Here is a 23,115-nt window from a genome sequence, read left to right on the forward strand (position 1 = left end):
GAGTGGATTCATCCCTGTAGGTAGGTATCTGAAGAGAGGCAGAATCTAAGAATAGTAAACAGGAGTATCGGACAGTGCTTTTAAGATACATCTTTTTCTTTAAATTTAAGCTTTTCCTGTATTCTTGCTGAGGATTTGGATCTGTGATTTGATTAATGTTATTTGTAGGGTTCAGTTTATTATACAGGAAGCAATAATTTCTAAGGGAAATTTTGTTTTAAAAATTGAATTTTAAAATTTAGTTTTGGAACTTACATAATTTAGTACTTACGAATTAGTTGAAATTCAGAGAATATAAAAACTTGAAATGCGTTTTATAATTGTTTAGAGAAAAGACACCCACTTTTCTGGAATTCTTCTAGATCTGCCAAATAGTTTTCCTTTGTCTCTGCTTCTGTTTTAAAGATACGGTTGTAATGGTGTATATCCAATAATGGCATATCATTTTAAAATTTTGAGTATCATTCTACAGAAACACGTATATGAGATGTACAGTATCATTTAAATGAGATAAATTGTGAAGATGTACAATGACACTTTTCAAAGTACTTGACTTTTTAATAAATTCAATTTTATCTTAGCACCACAGAGACCTTCAGATTGGTCCAAAAAGAAGAAAGAACCTTTAGGGAAATTGGCTTCTTTATTTAAACTTATTGTGAAAGTGATCTACTCTTTCCATACTCTGAGCTTCAAGGAAGTACATTCTGATACTCTCCTCACTGTTGGCAACTCAGTCACCAGTATTCTTTCCAAAGTACTTGGACGTATTTCTTTGCCTTCTATGATCCGAAAAATATTTGCAACTTTATCAAGACCTCTGGCACTATTTTATGAAAACTCAAAGTAAGTATTTTTTTGACTTAATAGCTTTAAATTAAGCGTGTTGGATATAGGTAGCAAACTTTGGTCATTTTCCTAGCAGCGTGTGGTTACAAATGGTAATCTACAGTTTAGTGAAGAGGACAATATACTCTGCTTTTGTTAAAAAGATAGTTCAAATCATACATAAAACGAGGTAGAAATTGTGAGTTTTTAATTTTGTATGGTAGTTCAACCCTCCTTTTCAAAAACAAATTTTTTTAATGTTTAGAGAGTGTGCGTGGTGCAGGGACAGAGGGAGACACAGAATCTGAAGCAGGCTCAGGCTCGGAGCTGATGCTCAGAGCCTGATGTGGGGCTGGAACTCATGAACCACGAGATCATGACATGCACTAAAGTCAGAGACTTAGCCACCTAGGCACCCCTCAACCCCCCTTTTCAATTTAGTACATCTCTTTTTAGATTTCTTAATACAAATAAATACACCTGTTAAGTGTATGACTTACATGTAGCATATTTGACATGCTACTTTGCCATTAAGTATATGGCGTGCACTTAAAATACTGTATGTATCTTGCACCATACATATAAGAATCTCATTGTCTTTAATGTCTCCATAGGGTTCCATGAAACTTTGTATCCAGTTTTTTATTAGTGGACATATGTGTTTTTCCAGCCTGTTCACTCATAACAATATTATAGTTGAACATATTTGTACACATGTCAGTGTCCTCATTTTCTACTACGTCTGCAGAACAAGGCCCTAGAAGTTAAATTGTTGGTCCAAATGGTATACACATTTAAATTTCTGAATTATCCTGTAAAAAATTATTTTAATTTACATTATCCTTTACATTTGAATTGAAGCAACCATTGCCTTAAAAAAAAAACCATGAAAATATCCCAAATAGCATACTTTTTAAAAAGCAGCTTGAAAGGATTCATTGATGTCTTTTCTGTCAAGCTTATGTGGTTCAATCATAATTGTCCCATCTTTTTAAAGTTATATTCATAGAGAAAGTTTCAGGAACAAATTTTACAAAGTACAAAGTAGAACCCTAAATACATCAACTTTTTGTATGTCTTTCAGTTTTTAAGTTTCATCAAAAATAATATATGCTTTTTAAAAAAGGTACAGTAACAAGTAAACTAGTATTAGTAGTTTGAGGTCTATTCCAGATGTTTTTCTTGGACTCCTTTTTTTTTTTTTTTTTTTTTTTTAACGTTTATTTATTTTTGGGACAGAGAGAGACAGAGCATGAATGGGGGAGGGGCAGAGAGAGAGGGAGACACAGAATCGGAAACAGGCTCCAGGCTCTGAGCCATCAGCCCAGAGCCCGACGCGGGGCTCAAACTCACGGACCGCGAGATCGTGACCTGGCTGAAGTCGGACGCTTAACCGACTGCGCCACCCAGGCGCCCCATGGACTCCTTTTTTGAAGATAGGTTTGTTTCATGCTTAATGTTTGGTAATTTGACATTTTTTAGATGAAGATTTGGGGCACCTTTTAAAATCACTACACATGTCTCATTTTTATGGCTGCATTATGTATTTTTAGGCTTAACTTTCTGAAATATAAGTGGTACTCTTGTGTTTTTCTTCCCAGGCTTGATGAAGTTCCTAAAGTGTATAGTTGTATGAGCAACAAGGTAAAAATAGACAATTGTCTGTAAAACATAGCTTCATGAAGAAAAAATGTTAGAGTTCAGATAGTTGTCTTCCTTACATATACTTCTGATTTTTAAAAGGTTTATATATTTTCAGTTTTAATAGGCATTTAATAACATGACATGGACACATACACAAGATAGTTTTTTTTTTTAATTTTTTTTTTTCAACGTTTTTATTTATTTCTGGGACAGAGAGAGACAGAGCATGAACGGGGGAGGGGCAGAGAGAGAGGGAGACACAGAATCGGAAACAGGCTCCAGGCTCCGAGCCATCAGCCCAGAGCCCGACGCGGGGCTCGAACTCACGGACCGTGAGATCGTGACCTAGCCGAAGTCGGACGCCTAACCGACTGCGCCACCCAGGCGCCCCCACAAGATAGTTTTTAAAGAAGAATAACATTGCTTTAAATTCATAGACCTCATTAACTTTTATCCCTTTATATGGGAGAGTATTTATAGGTAAAACTTGTGTAGCCAGCTGTTAATCTCTGTTAATGAGAAAACAATTTTTTCTGTTAATGGAAAATAAGCTTGACATCAAATCTTACATCAATAATTAATTTCATCTGACAGTTTGTCAGTTTATATAATAAACCTGTATTTAAGGAAATAGGTGCTTTAAAAACCATTTGAATTGTAAAAATTGAAGAAGTGGTAGCATGTTGTGAGTTGCTTAATTTATAATTCTTTGTGCTTTTATCTTTACTGTTTTAAAAGCACATTTCCAAATGTTATCCTAACAAAATTTTCCTTTTTCCTAGTTAGAAAAGCTATTAGGAGAGATAATTACTTGTCTGCACTTCAGCTACACTGGAACTTATGACAGCGAACTTCTTGAACAGATCTCTCCATTATTATGCATAATATTTTTGCACAAGAATAAACAGATTCGAAAACAGAGCGCTCAGTTCTGGAATGCCACATTTGCTAAAGTGACGATGTTGACTTATCCTGAAGAGTTAAAGTATGCTAATAACCTATTTCATACAGTTACTGTGATATGTAAATTGATATTTTTGTTTTAAAATGAATTTTTCTTAGAGGAATCATTGCAGAGGATTCCTCAATTGAAATGTTATTTTGAGGATGTGGTAATTACTAAACATTATTTGGTTTACTTTGGTCCTTCGAATAACTTTGGTTTTAGGAACATAAAAAGCAATTTAAAACTTTCCTTGATAAAAGAAATACAAAGGACAAGAAATTGATGGTTATTACATCTGGGTGATGTGTACATGGGAATTTAATGTAAAAGTCTACTGCTTGAGAATTTTGTATGATAAAAATTTGGAAAATTTTTAAATAAGAGAATTTGGGAACTGAAGAATGTAGCAAAGAAACTAAATGTACTGTCTACATTTCTCCTAGTTGTGTGTGTATATAGAGAAAGTCTTTAAACTCGATGTATTTTGTCACTTTAAAATTGTAATTAAAGTGTCCTTATTAACATATCGTTGGTATTCACCAGTATTACTTGACTCAAGGTATATATGTTTATGTACTTTTTTAAAGACCAATATTAAGACAAGCCAAACAGAAATTTCTGCTCCTCTTGCCTGGTTTGGAAAATGTTGAATTTATGGAGGAATCCAGTGGCCCATACTCAGATGGAGTAAGTTGGGATTTTTTTTTATTTTTCAGTGTTGTTCATTTATTCCATTTTCGTGTAATTCTTTAAAAGACAAAAACCTAGGGATACCTGGGTGGCTCAGTCAGTTGAGCGTCCAGCTTTGGCTCCCATCATGATCTCGTGGTTTGTGAGTTCAACCCCTGCGTTGGGCTCTGTGCTGACAGTTCGGAGCCTGGAGCCTGTTTCAGATTCTGTGTCTCCTTCTCTCTCTGCCCTCCCCCCCCCCCCCCCCACACTCATGCTCGCTCGCTCGCTCTCTCTCTCTCTCTCTGCCAAAATTAAACGTTAAAAAAAAATTTTTTTTTAAGACAAAAACCTAAAATATGTTACTGACTTAAGTAAAACTTGAACATAAGAACATCATAATACAGGATTTTTGTATGACCTCGGTTGTCTGGCTTGAATACTTTTTTTTTTTTTTAATCCGAGTGTAACTGACATACAATATTGTGTTTCAGGTATACGTCTTGGTGATTTGATATTTTTATGCATCATGAAACAATCTTCATGATAAGTCTAGTGATCATCTGTCCTGCAAAGTTATGACAGTATTATTAACTATTCCCTGTGCTGTACATGATTTATTTATTTATTTTTATATGTTTATTTTGAGAAAGAGTGTGGGTGGGGGGGAGTAGAGGGAGAGAGAGAATCCCAAGCAGGCTCCACACTGTCAGTGGAGAGCCTGACGTGGGGTTTGATCTCATGAACTTTGAGATCCTGACCTGAGCCAAAATCAAGAGTCAGATGCCTAACCAACTGAGCCACCCGATTGCTCTGATTCGTGTATTTTATAACGGGAAGTTTGTACCTCTTGATCCCCTTTGCCTGTTTCATTCGCTCCCACCTGCTCCCTGCTCTGGTGTCCAGCAGTTTGTTTCCTGTCTTTTTTTCTGTGTTGTTTGTTCATGTTATATTTTAGATTGTACCTATTAGTGAAATCATATAGTATTTGTCTGAGATTTTACTTAGCATAATATTCTCTAGGTTAATCCATGTTGTCACAAAGGGCAAGATTTCATTCCTTTTTATGTTTGAGTGATATTTCATCATGTGTATATATTTTCTTTTTTTTTTTTTTTTGTATATATCTTCTTTATCCGTTTATCCATTTATTTTTCATTTATCACTTAGGTTATTTCCGTATCTTGGTTATTGTAAACTATGCTGCAATGAAGTTGAGGGTGTGCATCTCTTTAAATTGGTGTTTTTGTTTTCTTTGGATGAATACCCAAAAGTAAAATTGCTGGATTGTATGGTAGTTCTATTTTTAATTTTTTGAGGAACCTCCATACTGTGTTTTATAGTGGCTGTACTAATTTACATTCCACCAATAGTGCAAGGGTTCCCCTTTGTCCACACTTTGCTAACACGTGTTATTTTTTTGTCTTTTCCATTAATAGTCACTTTTACTGGTGTGAGGTGATATCTCATGTTTTGTTTGCATTTCCTTGATAATTAGTGATGTTGAGCATTTTCTCATGTGCCTGTTGGCTATCTGTATATCTTTGGAAAAATACTTATTCAAGTCCTCTACCCATTTTTTATTTGGGATTTTTAAAAATACTAAGTTGTTTACTAACCCCTTATCAGAAGTATGATTTGCAAATATCTTCTTCCATACAGTAGGTTGCCTTTTCATTTTGCTGATGCTTTCCTTCATTGTGCAAAAGTTTTTCCATTTGATGGAATTTCATTTATTTTAGCTTTTGTTGCCCGTTGACCTGAAATACTTTTATGATTTAAGGGCATTAAATTTCACCATAGATTCTCATGTAAATATCTGGTTTTTGTTCATTAGTTATCTTTTTTGAACTATGGCATTTCATATATATTCCTTTGCAAATGTTGTAATTATTATAATACATGGTTAAGTGTTACTTCAGATAAACCAAAATAATAATTATTGGTCCATGTCTAAGCAAGAGCTACCCTTCATTTTTCTCCGTTCTTTCCATCAAATCCCTCATTCCTTCTGTCAGAAAAACACATATTTGTTGTCACACACCCACTTGAAACCAGGGTACTTTGGCCAGTAACAATTACTGTCTGAGGATCAAGGAGTAAAGACATGGGTACTGCATGTCCACGAGGTACCACATTCTTAGACAACTTTGTTTCTATTCAGCAACAACAAATGGAGTCTAGCTGTTCTTTGTTTAGAACCTGTAAGAGAAAAGTTAATGGCCAACTGAGTACTCTAGTGTTAGTTCTTGGCCTATCATGTATGCCTTATTGGTTGTATGATGTTTAAAGTTTCATGGCTGTGATTTTTCTTCTTAGAAATATTTTCAGTAATTGGAAGGGTCTTTGAGTCCTGTAATTTGATTCATTTTAAGTATTTATATGATGTATCTTATTCATAGAATTTGTAAAATTCTCAAAACATTCAGATTTTATAAAATTTCTAAAAATGGTGCACAACAGCTGTGTAGGTTAGAAATGTCAAATCTGTTTGATGTTGAATTATACAATGGCTCTTTTCTTTGACATGACTTTAATAAGTTTGAATAATGAGAAAGAATTTTAATATTTGAAATGAGCATTTATTACACTGGAATTTTCAAAGCATGAAAAGGAGAAGTAGAGCATTTGTACTTTTTAGCAGTTTTAATTTTGGGGCGCTTGGATGGCTCAGTTGAGCGTCTGACTTCGGCTCAAGTCACGATCTCATGGTTTGTGGGTTTGAGTCCCGTGTTGGGCTCTGTGCTGACAGCTCAGAGCCTGAAGCCTGCTTCATATTCTGTGTCTCCCTCCCTCTCTGCCCCTTCCCCCACTTGGCACGTGCACACTCACTCTCAAAATAAAAGCGTTAAAAATTTTTTTAATTGTTTTATTTTTAATAAAACAGACAGAGAATTCACAGTTAAATATGAAGATAAGTGGCATGGAAAGAAAATCAAGTGGAAAAAGAGATTCTTTTTTGGCACAAACAAAGGATGCGAAAGAAAATATGAAACCACCAGGCCAAGTATGTTTTTCCAAAATATATTTAATAGAACTTTTAGAGTATATGGTAGCTTGAGAATGTATAGCTTCTAATTGGAAGAAAAAGCTATTAAAGGCTAAATAAAAGGATTAAAGAAGAATTAGAGAGTTTGGTCTAAAAGAACTTAGGATAGCATGGAAATCTAGAAGCTTTGGGAGATGATTCATTCTTCCTGAGGTTTAAGTCTGTTTAATATGTAGCATCCATTAAGTATAGTTAATTCAGGCACCTATCCATTAAGTATGGTTAATCCATTAAGTTCCTTGAAATGGAATCAACTATAGGTATGAATAATTATAGAATAGGTAGCATCAGAGACTGTTTTAGAACTTCTGGTAAAAGAGAACACAGAGGTAAGACATCTAAATCTAAAACTCGTAATCTTAACTAGTTGCCAGTCAACTGATCTTCAGACAATAATTGTCTCTTCCGTGACTTCCAATAAGGATATTCTGGAGTCTTGAAACCATGGCCTTTGGCAAAATGAAAGAATGTTATGTTTTAAGGAATGACTCCAATATAGTCAGGTAGCAACTATGATACAGAATGAAAACAATTGCATTGAAAAATAGTAAAAGTAACAGCAGTGTTCTTGGTCTGTAGGGCATATTTTTTGGGCAACTTTTACTTAACTTGACTAGTTTATGCTTCAGCTTGAGAGCTGGTGATACACTCTCTTGCCAAACCATTTGATTTTCATATGTTGTCCTGAAAACCATATTTGCCTGTGCTTTGTTGGTAACTTGCCTACTTTTTAAAAAGGTGTAATAATTTTTACTTTCCAAGTTTTTTTTAGAGGTAGAATGAAAGCAAGCGACATTGTACTAATTATTAACCAAGGATATCATATAGATTTGAATTTCAAACTTCTTAGTCATTATTGAAGACCTTTTCTAGAGGGCTAGAAGAGAGATTGGTACGTTTGCTTTTTTTAAAATTTGCAGTTGAAATTAGAGTCGCCTTCTCCAAAAACAAAGAGTGAAATGCCTTTGGAAGAAGAAAAGTCTGTCGACTTTGTGTTTATACCTTCCGAAGGAAAAGAAGCAAAGGAAAGAATACTAACTGAACATCAGAAAGAAGTACTCAAAACAAAGAGGTTTGTAGTCCTTTTATCTTGAATTAGATATTCTGTATTCACATTTAGATGTCGTGCAGCAATTATAACTTTCTGCTTAGAACTGAGGTACTGTATGTATAATCTGTATTTTAATGCCAGAAAAGATGTGCCATACATGGTTGCATTTCATAATGCATATGGTAACTTAGTTATGTACCAAATATTTCTGAATTCAGAGGTGAATCATTAATGGAGGTAGTGTTGGAGGAGAGGATAGGGAAGATAATTTCATGGAAAATAAGCATCTAAGCCTTGATTTTATATTGTTCTTAAAAGACAATTAGATGTACAGTTTTAAGTTTAATTTCTAATGGTAGAAATGTCGCATTTTGAAGTTACTTATGTAAGATCTTTTTTAGGTGCGATATTCCTGCCATGTATAATAACCTGGATGTTTCACAGGATACTTTGTTTTCTCAGTATACTCATGAAGAGTCTTTGTAAGTATGGAAGATGTTGAAGTAACTGGTTTTCTAATTTTTAATTAAAAGTAATTTATGGGCAGCGGGGTGGCCCAGTTAATCGTCTGACTCTGATTTTGGCTCAGGTCATGATCTCACGGCTCGTTGTTTTGAGCCCCACATCAAGCTCTGAGCTGACACCAGGGATCCTGCTTGGGATTCTGTCTCTCCCTGACTCTCTGCCTCTCCCCTACTCTCTTTCTCTCTCTCTCTAAAAAGAATAAATAAAAATTTTAAAAACAGTATTTTAATTTGCACATTTTTATTTCAGGGAAGTTCCTACTTTAACTGAAAAATCAAAGGAAGATTCCAAGGTGATATTTAAGGTATATTTGGTATTTAATATTTTGGGGTTTTTAGAATTACCATTCCATTATGAAGTCTTGTGTATTAATTTTAAGATGTATTGCATAATCTCTTAACTCTTATTGGCAGACTTTGGCAGAATTGTAGTCATTGTATTTGTGGGTATTTGTGTGTTTAAAATAAAATATTTGGCTTTATTAAATATTTATAATTAGAAACACAAAGTAACGGGTGTCTACCACCACCTTTGGAATATTTGCAAAATATTGAAAGTCAAGTGTTACCTTTTGAGTTACTGAAGTTTTATACTAAGATATCCCCACAAAGTCAGACTTATTTGCAGACTAATCTATATATGTGTGTACTTCTCTGTGCAGGAGGAACAAATGGAGAGTGACATTGTCATTCCTCAAGATGTCACAGAAAACTGTGGTATGGATGAACATCCTGAAAAGGGTTCCCTTTCAAATAATGAGAGTGGTTCTATTGAAGAAACCAGCCCAGACATACTGAGCAGTAATAATGATGCCAGAAAGAAAGCTTTAATTTCATCAACGAAAACACCAACTGAATGCGCATCTAGTGCAGAAAATACTTTTGGTGTCAACAGTAGCTCAGTTTCTAATGTCATCATTTCTGGAACTCCCCCACAGCCTACAAGTCGGAGGCAAACTTTTATTACTTTGGAGAAGTTTGATGGTTCAGAAAATAGACCTTTTAGTCCATCTCCCTTAAATAATATGTCATCAACTGTTACAGTGAAAAATAACCAGGAAAACATGAGTAAAACAGATATTCCATCAAAAACAAAGAAAAGAGAAATAGCTCTTGTAAAATCTGACTCTGAAAAAATAGTGCATGGAATTAAGAGATCAAGCCGAAAGTCGAGTAAAGGTGAACAAACTGGGAATAAAAGGTCTAAGCTCTTAATGAGATCTGAGCAGGAGAAAAATACTCAGGAATCTGTTGATGGAATGGTAGCCTTAGAAAATAACCAACCTGGTTTGCTTAATCAGACAGAATGTATGTTAGATAATAACCATACTCATCTCTCTGAATCTGCAGTGGAGTATGAAGATATGGTGCTTAAGCCAACAATAGAAAATGCAGTGTTATTAGAAAACAGTACTGTAGAAGACAAAACATTAGGAATTAATTTAGAATCCAAAGAAAATACACCCCCAACTATAACACCAGCAGATCAAATAGTAGATGAGGATAGTACTATTCAGATAACTCCAAGCCAGAAAACCCTTAGACGATCGTCAAGGCGACGTTCAGAAATAGCAGAGCCCACCACTGACAGCCAAGAGAAAGAAAATAATCAAAAAAAGGAGAGACGTAAAGAAGAAGAAAAACCTCTTCAGAAGAGCCCATTGCAGGTAAAAGATGACTTGTTACTTAAGCAAAAACTGATTTCTGAACAAACTGTGCAGGAAAATGTCGAGAAAGGAACTAACTTACATGAGAAGACTTTTGGGGAAACCAGCACTAATGCTGAAATTGATGAAAGTAAAAGAAAGCTAGACCTTGAGAATATTAAATCTGAGGGCGACGGTGCTCAGGACATTGCAGAAAAGTCCTCTGAAAAACCAGTAAGTGGACGAACACGGTATCAAACAAGAAGAGCATCCCAAGGTTTACTATCCAGCATTGAAAACTCAGAATCTGATAGTTCTGAGGCAAAAGAAGAAGGTTCTAAAAAGAAGAGATCTGGAAAATGGAAAAACAAAAGCAGCGATAGTGTTGACATTGAAGATCAAGAAGAGAAAGTGGTAAAACAAGAATGTATAAACATTGAAAACCAGACTCTTGATTGTAAAGCAAATTCTGACGTAGACAGAGACATAAAATCTCAGATTTGTGAACAAAAAGATGAGAGTAGTGTAACTCTTGAAGAGTCTACAGTATCTTCAGATTTATTGCAGGTTTCTGATGACGTATCAAATACTTATGAGGGAAAAATCAAAACCAACAAGTGTGCAGAATATTCTTTTTCAAACCCATCAGTACCAGAATCAAATCTCAGGACTAGAAATGCCAGTAAGAGATTACAAAAACGAGATTCTGTAGAAAATAACAGTGTGGGAGAATCTTCAAAAATAGGGACATCAGACATTTCTTTGCTTTCTGAAAAATCTTCTCAAACACTTGAATGCCAACATAAGAGAAGTAGGAGGGTAAGGCGATCTAAAAGTTGTGAGTGCTGTGGAGAAAAATCACAACCTCAGGAAAAGTCACTCATTGGGTTAAAGAATATGGAAAATTACGATGTAAAGGTCACTGAAACAAAAAAGACAGACATGCAAACAGCTGTACCTGTATCGGAAACTTCTAAAGTTAATCTGTACTCGGAGGTAAAACTTTCAGATGAGCATAATGCTGTGAATTTTCATTTGGGTCTCAAGGAGGAGAATGATACTGTTAATGATTCGTTAGTCATATCTGAGACTGAGTTCAAAGAAGATACTGTCCAAAACCCTCTTCCTTCTGAAGTAGTGAATTTTGAACAAGAAACTTGTGATACGAATTCTGCAGAAGCAACATCTCTTGAGAGCCAAGGGCCGTCCAATAAAAAGTGTAAAACTGTTGGCCCATCTTTAGATGATTCCAGAGATAATTCACTGGAATATTCTACTTTGGAGATTAACAAAGAAAAGCCAGAGGCTGTCCTGGAGAAGGAACTAACAATAGAGAACATTGCCAGTGTTGAAACAAATGCATGTGAAGCTGAAGCAATATTTAATCCAGAAGTAGTAGAAGCTGTTGAATTGGATACAGAAAGTGATCAATCTGAAGCAGGCTTATCTGAACAAAAGGATGCCAAAACTGTTGTTTTTGAAGAAGAGGTAATGGAGATAAACAGTGAAAGAGAGGCAGCTGAAGAACCGAATGCCGAAGAAACAGTAACTAAAGAATTTAATTCTGGTATTGGTTATTCTGATGATACCACACCTGTAAAAGTGAGTGCTCAGGCAGAGATACCTGAACAAACAGCAGTTGGGGAATTAGATGAAGGAAGTGATGAATCTAGTCCAAACTCATCTGAAGAAATGAATGCTAAAATGGAAAATTATGAAGAGACAGTGATTAGTGAGGTAAATGCTGAAGCTGACCAAGTCAGTGAAACAGAGGATGGGGACTTGACTACTAAAATATCTACTAAGCTTGTACAGGCCAATACAAAGACATTGACTATGGGAATCGACAGCTTTGTTTACAATACACTTGAGATGAGTATTGAAGAAGGAAAGGTGGACTCTAATAAAACTGAAGCAAATATTGAACTTAGTAAGTCTGAAGAAACATTAGATGACAATCAAATGGTAGAAGGGAATGATGAAATTTTACAAGAAGTTCCCCCTACTTCAGAGAAAGTGGAGGAAACCTCACAGTCTCTGACATCCGAAACAGCCATCTCCGAACTAATAACAGAAGACAATAATGCATCTCCTCAAAAATTAAGGGAACTTGATCCTTTACTTCTATCAGCAAATGGCAGTCCTAGTGGCATGCAGACACGCTGTGTCTGGTCTCCTTTGGCTTCTCCATCCACCAGCATTTTAAAGAGAGGATTAAAAAGACCACATGAAGATGAGATATCGTCACCTGTTCACAAGGTAGGGGAATTGAGGTTGAATATTAATTAGCCCATATTTACTTTGAGTATTTTGGTCATACAGTGACACCTGTTGAATGACAGAATATTCGACCACTTATTTTGAATGTTTACCAAGGTGCCTAGGGAAAAGGGTAGGCAGAAGGAAAAGTGTTGATAAAAGGGGACTTAGATCTGTCTTTACTTGAGGACACTGAAGATTTTCAGCCATGTACATTTTTCACCTTTTGCAGAATTGGTGAGGATTTCTCATGATAGTTTTTTTGTTTGTTTTGTTCATAACATGAGGAAGCATTTAGAATGGTGGTAAAACAGCTTTAGTTAGCATTTACTGTGTGGTAGGACATTGTATGGTCTGTTTCACATTGAAGTGTTTATATAAACTCATTTCCAGACCTTACAACGAAAAAGTCTCAGGCTGTGCCTTTATCAGTTTCTGGATGGGATTGCATTTCTAATTTTATTTCCCCATCTTCACTAAAGTCACTTTTGTGAAAATCGATTATCTATGTATCTGATTTAGCTCCTGACCCTATAACTTACACATAGTTTGTTGATTGAATAAACTAAAAAAGGAAAAGTTACACGTGCTTACATAGCTGAGCTTGTCCTCTGCTTAGCAAAGGAGTTCTGAAAAGGTATGATGTGAGCATTCTTTAACTTTAAAATTGAATCTGCCATTTACTGCAGAATACGTGTGTTTATATATACAAACAAGACCTAAGATATACTTAATTTTGTCTTTAGCAAGGACATTGTGAAGACTTGTCAAATACACCAAAAATTCTTACACTGACAGTTCAGTTTTTTGGTTTTGTTTGGCTTTGCTTTTATTTTGAGGCTGTGTGTGTGTGTGTGTGTGTGTGTGTGTGTGTGTGTGTTTTGTAAGTATCTTAAGTTTAATTAAATTGTCCATAGAAGTCTTTGAAAAGCATGAAGATAGAATGCTTTTTCTTCAGTATAATTTATTTTTCTTCTGTATATATATTTTAGATTGGTGATAAAAGTTAACTAGTCATGTTTTGCTTGATAGTACCTCATATTTAATTTTTATGTAGGCAACAGTAAGACATTGTAGTTTCCTATAGCAAATACATACAGAATCTGCCCACTCTTGGGAATCAAGACCAGGAGACATATATATATATATATAGCTTCCTCACGTTATGAGCAAAACAAAAAAACTATCATGAGACATCCTCACCTATATATATATATATAGGTGAGGATGTCTCATGATAGTTTTTTTGTTTTGCTCATAACGTGAGGAAGCTATATATATATATATAATATATATATGTAGTTAATGGCATAAATGCTCTATTGTGTATTTATATCAAATAGCTGAATGAATGAACACATAAGAGTTTAGTAGAAGCTAAAATGACTTCATGCTGGGACTAAGAAAGACACAAATTGCCACTCAGTTGCTGTGATTCTGGTATCCTCAAAGAGTTTAGAGCAGAGGTTAGTAAGATGCACCAGAGCCCAGTTAGTACCATTTCTACCTCTTTACCTTATTTTTTTTAAGTTACTGTAGTAAGCCTACAAAGTGAGTAGAATTTGACGATACAATTTCAACTGCTGCATACAATTTCATTGTTTCTGCCACTGTCCCTGTTTCAGTCTTTGTTGGTATATATTATGTAGAGACCATTTAGAACATGGATAATTGGAATGATCTGTGGTATTAAGTAATATCTATGAAAGCAGCCATTAGGAAGAACTACAGCAATGTGCAGTTGGCTTCTACTGAAGTAAATTAAGCTTCTAAACCCACATTCTATTTCAGGGAGGCCTGATAATGAGAATTTATGGTGTGAATTTTTTTTAACTTTAATTATGTTAAATAAAAACATGACCTGTGTTTTCAGGTTCGCCGTGTCTCCTTTGCAGATCCAATATACCAAGCAGGATTGGCAGATGACATTGATAGGCGATGCTCTATCGTTAGATCCCATTCTTCAAATAATTCTCCCACAGTAAAAAGTGTTAAAACTTCACTTACACAATCTAAGGTAAGCTGTAGGCTTTGAAATATGCATATATGTATGCAGGCATAGGAATGAGTTAAGTATAATTTGTCTTAAAAATAGTAAAGAACAAAACTTCTTCGGTTTGGATGTATTGTTTTGTCTGTGACATGGTAAGCAAACACGAAGAATGGGAAGAGACAGTAAGACAGCAAGTAATTGATTAGGTAATAGTCGATTACATTTTTTCATTTTCTCAAAATTTTAGGAAATTACTGCAATCTAAGTAATGAAATTATAAAATTAGAGTTTCTAGGGTTCTGAGTGAGTTTTTTTTTCTCTTCTTTCTTCTGTCTAGCATAATGCCACTTCAACCAAAGGATTTCTGTCCTCAGGATCACGTAGCCCTAAATTTAAGAGCTCAAAGAAGTGTTTAGTAAGAAGTGCTTTAGTTTTCATGCAACTTTATTTTTCATGTTCAGTCAGGTGACCTCTGTTTAACGGCTTTTGAAATTTATTCTAAGATTACAGAAATGGCTAAAGAACCTGTGCCATGTCCAGCAGAAAGTGTTTACCCAGCTTTGGTGAACTGTGTGGCTCCAGTTGATATCATTTTACCTCAGATTACATCAAATATATGGTAAGGAGTTATTTATACTGGTCTAATACTTCAAGATGCCACTTGTTTAAGAGGAAAAGTTAAATGAGGTTCTCCTATTTAGAACTGATTTACATGCACTTTCACACATTTTATTTTAAAAATAAAAATTTATCTGGGAAGATGAGGCAGGGCAATAAGAGAAGCATCTATCATAATTAAGTAATGGCTAAGATAATTGTGCTCAATATTTGCCAGGTGCTATGCTGAACTCTTTGCATATGTTCTTATTTAATCCTAATTATAAATCCCATAAGGAGTATATTTATTATTTTCCACTTTATAAGATGAAGTTTATAAAAGTTAATCAACCAAAGTCAGGTAGCCATTAAATCATAATGTAGGTGAAATCTGACTGACACACATTGGGTTTAGTCTCTGTCCACTGCTATTGCTTAAGCTGGACAAACATGTCAAATTCAAATTTTGTTTTAACTTAAATGTACATGGGGCTATCCTCAGAGTGGGTTAAGTGTGCCTGTATAAATGCAGTTATGATTGAGCATAAGTCAGGAAATTCAACTGGATAGGCCATCACAAATAGAATAACTATAGAGTTGCCTGGGTGGTTTAGTCAGTTAAGTGTCTGACTTTGGCTTATGTCATGATCTCAAGGTTCTTGGGTTAGAGCCCCACATCAGGCTCTGTGCTGACAGCTCAGAGCCTGGAGCCTACTTCAGCTTCTGTGTGTGTGTGTGTGTGTGTGTGTGTGTGTGTGTGTGTCTCTCTCTCTCTCTCTCTCTCTCTCTCTCTCTCTCTCTCTGCCCCTTCCCCACTTGAGCTCTGTCTCTCAAAAATAAACAAACTTTGGGGCGCCTGGGTGGCTCAGTCTGTTAAGCATCCGACTTCAGCTCAGGTCATGATCTCATGGTTCATGAGGTCAAGCTTTGCATTGGGCTCTGCACTAACAATGCAGAGCCTGCTTGGGATTCTCTCTCCCTCTGTCTCTTTCCCTTCCCCCACTCGTGCTCTTTCAGAATAAATAAGTAAACTTTAAAAGATAAGTAAACATTAAAAAATAGCTATAAAACTATATGATGACACTTCTCCTTTTTCTCTTACCTCTTTAGGGCAAGAGGACTGGGACAGCTCATTAGAGCTAAGAATATAAAAACAATTGGTGATTTGAGTACTCTTACAGCATCTGAAATAAAAACTCTTCCTATCCGTTCTCCAAAAGTGTCCAATGTAAAAAAGGCTCTCAGAGTTTATCATGAGCAACAGGTAAACTTCAATGTTAATAAATCATGTATAGATAAATGATTTAGCAATACAATTACAGAAGTTTGTACTGTTGCTTAAAAACTCATTTTATGCCACCCCCCCCCCCCCGCCCCCAGGTAAGAGTAACTTAGAAGGTCACTTTATAATTTTATAGACAGAGTTGGCTTCTTGAGTTTGGATACTATCTTTGTGTAATGCATCTCTTTCTTCTTCAGTTCTCCTACCCCCTTGTCTCATTCGTTTCCACCAAATTCGTGATTGTGGTTCTGTGGCTGCTATTCCTAAAACCTGGTCGTTCAAATCTAAACATTATAATAAAAATCTTGCAAATTTGTAGTCAACAGTACTTTGGTCTTGATATCCAAGACAACTGGGACTAATTTTTCTTGCTCTTATCAACTTTTTGCACATATTTTGGCTTATAGACATTTTTGAAGATTCTCCACCCCCCCCCCACCCGCCCGTAAAAATATATACAGAAGATTCTGTATATTATTTCAGAAGGATTTAGATTGTACTGAAACCCATTCAGAGACCCTTTATGTGTCCATTGAGATTATGCAAAATTGTGAATAAATGGGGGGGGGGAGATGTTAAGATTGAAAAACCAGTGTTTATGTTAGAATTTCTGAGACTGCACCTTACTACTGAAGACTTCTATTTTCTTGAAAGTCTTTGATTTAAAGATTATTTGTGATCTTTAAAAACCTGTTAAAAAAAACAAACAAAGACTATATTAGTAATTTTCAGTCTCAAAAATCAGGAGCTCAGTGTCTGAAGTACACTCAGTGGTCTGTGGGCCCTGAGATTTGTCTCTGAAAATTAACATTTTTTAAAAGCGGTTTTATTGAAATACATTGATCTACTGTAAGGCCCATCCAGAGCACACAATTGATTTTTAGTATATTCACAGAGTTACACAGTTGTCACCATGATCTAATTTTAGAGCATGTATTACCTCCCCAGAATGAAATTCTGTATAGCCCTTAGCAGTCACTCCTCATTCTCCCCCCCCCCCCCCCCCCGATTTTTTTTCTCTATAGACTTGCCTGTTGTGGGCATTTCACAAAACTGGGTTCATGAAACCTGTGGTCTTTTGTGACTGGCTTCCTTGAGCATAATGTTTTCAAAGTTCACATGTATCAGTATTTCATTCTTCTTTATGGCTAAATAATATTCTATTGTATGAAAATATAAAATATTCATATAAATTCTGTATATTATTTAAAGTTTAGAAATCTCTTCCTTGGGTTTTCTTTTCCCATGCTTCTAAACTTGGGAAATATAATGTAATTTTCTTGGCTATCATGGATTTCTCTTAAGTCCATTAGAAAATATGAATTCCTAATCAGCTCTTTGAGAAAACACTTTGTAATCCTGTTTTTTGTGTCGTTAGTAGAACATAGTTTCTTAGTATCATTAGCTAAGTTAATAGTCCTGTGATAGGCTGGGAAACATACTGTGTCAGATTTTTTTTCCAGCTTTAGTGTTTTTTAGTCGTTTTAAAAACAACTTTCCAATTTGTTGATTTTGTTTTTTTTTTTTTACTGGCCTGAATGTATAATCAAGGTAAAGTCTCGTGGACTAGAAGAGATACCAGTTTTTGATATTTCTGAAAAAACAATAAATGGAATACAAACTAAATCTCTCCCTTCTGATGAAGAAAGACTTGCCTCAGGTATATTTTAACAAAGTGGGACAATTTTATTTATAGGACCAGCTAACTTGAAGAAATATTGTTATGGTTCTAGTTTTAATTTGACCATGCTCTGTTAATTTGACCAGTTTTTGTGTTGTTGTTGTGCTAGTGGCCAAGTGCATGAGAAAGTAACTGATTTGACTTCAAGTATGCCTAGTTGTTTTTATCTAATTGTTAACTGCTATTCCATCAAGGTCTTAAATAGGGATATAAACTAAAAATTGTGTTTCAGTTACGCTGTTAATAAAAATGAAATTGCCTGACCATTTCTTTAATGGCACAGAACAAACTATGGTAGATATTTCTGTTGGCCTTTTCCTTTTGAGGAGCAGGGATACAGCCTGCACTCCCAACTTAAATCCTAGGTACTTAAACTTTGTATTAACGTAAAAAGAGATATATACAACTTAATTTTTATCTCGGATAAATTGTGCTTTTTTTCTTTTTCTTTTTAGATTTAATTGATCCTGTTGCTTTAGAAACTTCATTACCTAAAAATCTTATGGCACAGATTAGTGCACTTGCTGTTCAACTGGATTCAGAAGATCTCCATAATTATTCAGGAAGCCAGCTGTTTGAAATGCATGAGAAACTTGGTAGCATGGCAAACTCAATAATAAAAAATTTGCAGTCACGCTGGAGGTCACCAGCCCATGAAAATTCCATTTAGTATCTTAAGAGAAAATTGAAGGTTTTTTGTTTTTTTTAACATCACTGGATTTTTTTGATTCATAAAATAAGTTCTGAAATACAGCACAGTTTCAGTCTGACTGTTTGCAAAGTTGATATTTCAAACCCTGAAGGGCTGTGACTTATTACGTAAGTTCAGTTTGTGAGTTCATATGTAAAATTTTTGTTCATACAACATTTTCTTGGCTGCTATGCATAGCTTTTTGAAAAATTTAAATACCTTGCTGAAACCTGAAAAGCAAAAACTAGAAACAAAAGCATTTTATTTTACACGTCTTAAACTCCTGGATATTCTGATGAAATGTTCATGTAAAATACGTTATTTTAAGTAAAATTGAACATTTCTATTTGAATTTTTGCTGAACTGGTAAAACTGTTTATACTTCTTTTTTTTTTTTTTTTAATTTATATTTGTTGTGCCTGAGGTTTAAGAAATTTGTTCTTTGTAGAACACCTCAAAGGAGATGCAGAAGAATTGAAATGTTTTTTCGCAGATGTCAATTTTGGACACATTTCAAAAAAAATCCCAAAAGTTGCAACTTTTGGGGTTAATATATTAAAGCCGAATTTACTAAAATTCCATTCATTTGCATTAGCAAATATTTGTGCAACAGCATTGGTGAAAATTTAGTCGTTTGAGACCTACCCCATTCATTTTAAAATGCATGACTATTTGTACATTATGTATAGATTTAAATGTTTTTAATTTATAAATTTCAGCCTTTGTTAATGGCATGAATTTTTCTGCAGCTACTTGTGAATACCTTTGTTTAATAGAAACCTATTTTGTATATATTAAATGCTGAGAGATCAGTATGGACAGTTAGAAGTGATTTGTGGGCTTGCTGCAGATGATTGTAGGATTCTGTATCTACAAATACAAATAGTTTTGTACTTAGTAGTGTTAGTAAAAACATGAGTTTATTTTCTAAAGTAACCAGAATGAGTTATAGAGATGAGAAAGTGTTACATAAGAACTTTGCTATTCATACCTATACTTTTTTTTTTTTGTTTTTGGAAGGAGGGTGTCCACCACTAGAAAACGTGCTTCATCACATTTCTTTTTAATGGAGAGTTAGTATGACTATTTTTGTTACAACTTGGACTATAAGAAATCTAGACTTTATCTGCTCTTTTCACCTACACCTAAAGCAAACTTGGAAGAAATTTGAAATTGTTCTTTTGAAATATGTATGTTTTGCCTAGTTTAAAAGAATAGGGTGTATATAATTAAAACGTTTGTAAATTTTACCATCTAGTATTAGTGCCTGACTTCCCACATTTGTTTCGTCTCTTCACAGTGAGAATATCTCATTTGCTCTCTGAATAGAATGAGTGAGTGACCTCAGTTTCATCCTTTATTCAGAACTTAACCAGATTGAAAAGGCACACATTATTCAGCAAGTTACAGCAAGTTTAATCCTTGTGTCTAGTTAATTCTTATAATACTCAGAAGGGGACCACCAGTCCGCCAGCAAAGTTGGTGTCAATTTCGTAATTATAAAATAGTAGTTTATATCGTCTCTCTTTTCCCAGATTCTTTTTTATAGTAAAGAGCACGTAAGTTTTTTTAGTTAACAGATGTTAAGAAGGTGTGTGTGTATGTGTTTGTTTGGAGAGTTAAAATTGGCTTATATCTTACTGTGTCTTAATGTTTGTGTTAACTGGTTGGTGAAATGAGTTCTAGGGAACATGAACAGTATAGCAGAAAATGTGACTAAAATGATTATCATTTACTTAAATCACTGAATTTGATACAAGCACAGCTATTAATTTGCAAATGTTATAGTTGCACAAGGATGTATTTTAAAATGTTATTTGAAGGCAGAAACCAGTTTGCTAAATCTTCATTCCTGATATAGTTGTAAGTGTATATTTGAGGCATCTTAATTTTATTATTCTTGCCTTAAATGTTTCTGCACATTTTCCCCTGAATGATTCCTGAATAGCAAAAAGTATTAACACTCCTTGATCAGTTTCAGTGTGTTGTTTCACTATTAAAATAACATCAGTTTTCCAGCTATTTTCTAAGGGTTAATATAACAAATGGCAAATATTAGTAAGAGAATCTAAATGTGATTTCTTATTTTATGCATTTATGAAAAGAATCTGGTTGCTTGCAGAAGCATAGTACAATTTATGTTCCAAATGGACTTTGTATAGTGGATTTAAATTTTCAGCATTGCAGTGAACCCATTCTCAAAATGCTGTGACATTTGAACAAGTTTGAAAGCCATTGTTGAATGATATGGAGCTTTTGTTCTAATTCCATATTGTCTAAGATGAATCGGGTTTTACACCTTGAAAGTAGTCAGGGATTCTGTTATATTTTTAAGAACCATAAAAATGTCAAGCAATTTGGATTATGTTTTGCCGAAAATAAAAGTGGCAGGGCAAGAAACAAAATTAGGGGAAAAATGGGAGAGGGGTGTGTGTGTGTGTGTGTGTGTGTGTGTGTGTGTAAAATTTACAGTTAGCATTTTTCTAAAAAGTTAAAAATTTTTTTAATTAAAATAATTAAAAATAAGTGCCGTTTAGAAAACCTTTCTTGGAATTTAACAGAAAATGTGAGTTAAAGGGGTCACACTTTCCCTTAATGCCATTCTTTCCAACTTGACTTTACAACCCAGTAAGAAGGGCCTAGTTTCCGTCTTACATTCTTTGTTATTGATTTTCAGGGAGATACTTTGCAGCTGGGCTAGGAGGTCATAAAATAGCAGCTATTGACAGTATTACGATTTTGGTGGAGGGGAGAGAGCTGTTTGCTCAATAGCACAACCCATGTCTGTTTTATTCCTAAGCCATCAGAAAGGTTATGTACATTGTATACAAACATTAAAGTTTTGACTTTTAACAGTGCTTCTCAAATTTGGCCTGTATGTATGAAAATGCAGATTATGATTCAGCAGTTCTGGGCTTGAGGCCTGATAGTTCATGGCCAAAAATTTCCACATGATCCATACAAATGCTCATGTCTGTGGGTAGGCCTAAGATGCTACAGGCTGCGAATTAGGTGATAATAACTCAAGCAGGTTTAAATCCCAGGAATTGTTGCTACAAAAGATAAAGGTTAGTATTTTTTAAAATAATTTTTTTTCAGATTTATGTTTGGGGGTACAGACTGGTCTTGAAGCCTTCAAATTAAAGTTCAAAGTTTTTTCAAGAGTTAAAGGTAGAATTTTGCCTCATTTGGAGCCTTTTTTAAATATGGAAGATTTACGGTATTGGAGAGATTTATGTTTTTAAGTAGGCAGTTCTATATTTCATATTGTAAAGAACCTTACTAAGTAGATTAGACGATTTGAACCTTTTTCATTAGTGTATGTGGATTATTTTCTCATTTTTCTAATATAAAAGTAAAATTTCAAATATTAGGAATGTATTTAGTCTCTAAATCTTGCCTTCTAAGTTATGGGGCTTCATATTTTACTAATAAACATTGAAAACAGACTACCCTTAATTAAGATTAACTTGGCAGTAAAGTTAGCAGTACCAAAATAAGTCCTAAAAGATGTGAGTTGTCATTTTACTAAAGACTTCTGGTTACTTTGCCATTACATTGTTGACAGTTTGTGTCATCTTAAAATGGTGCTTGAAAAACAAATAATTTTACCCAAAAAATGAGTTTCTCCGGGCATTGTTATGTTGTGTTTCCCTAACATATTTTAAATGCTTTTTGTGTGGATTGCACTCCTTCAGAGCACTTAAGAAAATGTAGCCAGAAGTTAGGTAATGGGTTTTTTTAATTGATTTATCAAAATTTGTTGATATTTTTTTTTTTGTTTGTTTAATCTGTAAAATAAATCTGGGCTTCGGTTTGCGATGGTCCAGTTGATGATAATGTCTGTTATATGCCAGCCTTTATATATTGCTTTTTTTTTTTTTAAGTTTTTTTAAATGTTCATTTATTTTTGAGAGAGAGAGAGCACAAGCAGGGAAGGGCAGAGAGAGAGACACACACAGAATCCAAAGTAGGCTCCAGGCTCTGTCAGCACAGAGCCCGATGTGGGGCTCGAACTCATGAACTCTGAGATCGTGACCTAAGCCAAAGTCAGACACTTAACTGAGCCACCCAGGTGCCCCTGTATATTGCTTTTTGAAAGTATGTATTAAAATCTGAGTCATGAGGATTTGAAGATCCTTAGATATTTAAGAGTAGAATTGAGTATTCACTCAGTTCTTTAATAGAATGTTAAATTTTATAACATGATCTTAACCATTTTTTTCTTTAAATACCAAAGAATATTTAAAACCAA

General features: G+C 34.6%; 1 protein-coding gene across 4 annotated transcripts in view; it reads left to right on the forward strand.

Moving 5' to 3' along the window:
- RIF1 (replication timing regulatory factor 1) overlaps nucleotides 1-22,700 on the forward strand; it is a 71,578-nt gene extending 48,878 nt beyond the window's left edge. For 2 of the 4 annotated variants that reach the window (XM_030325237.2, XM_030325239.2), the window contains exons 22-36: nucleotides 582-846; nucleotides 2,430-2,472; nucleotides 3,255-3,457; nucleotides 4,006-4,105; nucleotides 6,975-7,094; nucleotides 8,057-8,208; nucleotides 8,589-8,669; nucleotides 8,962-9,016; nucleotides 9,374-12,616; nucleotides 14,490-14,633; nucleotides 14,947-15,024; nucleotides 15,113-15,228; nucleotides 16,317-16,470; nucleotides 18,040-18,148; nucleotides 18,625-22,700. In XM_030325237.2, the coding sequence (XP_030181097.1) occupies nucleotides 582-846; nucleotides 2,430-2,472; nucleotides 3,255-3,457; nucleotides 4,006-4,105; nucleotides 6,975-7,094; nucleotides 8,057-8,208; nucleotides 8,589-8,669; nucleotides 8,962-9,016; nucleotides 9,374-12,616; nucleotides 14,490-14,633; nucleotides 14,947-15,024; nucleotides 15,113-15,228; nucleotides 16,317-16,470; nucleotides 18,040-18,148; nucleotides 18,625-18,839 (5,078 nt within the window). In that variant the 3' untranslated portion in view covers nucleotides 18,840-22,700. The remainder of the gene's footprint in view (nucleotides 1-581; nucleotides 847-2,429; nucleotides 2,473-3,254; nucleotides 3,458-4,005; nucleotides 4,106-6,974; nucleotides 7,095-8,056; nucleotides 8,209-8,588; nucleotides 8,670-8,961; nucleotides 9,017-9,373; nucleotides 12,617-14,489; nucleotides 14,634-14,946; nucleotides 15,025-15,112; nucleotides 15,229-16,316; nucleotides 16,471-18,039; nucleotides 18,149-18,624) is intronic. The other 2 variants (XR_003970827.2, XM_030325240.2) reach the window with 2 other exon arrangements.
- The last annotated feature ends 415 nt before the right edge of the window (nucleotides 22,701-23,115 follow it).

The sequence above is a fragment of the Lynx canadensis genome, chromosome C1, assembly GCF_007474595.2.
Source record: "Lynx canadensis isolate LIC74 chromosome C1, mLynCan4.pri.v2, whole genome shotgun sequence".
Classification (NCBI taxonomy): Eukaryota; Metazoa; Chordata; class Mammalia; order Carnivora; family Felidae; genus Lynx; species Lynx canadensis.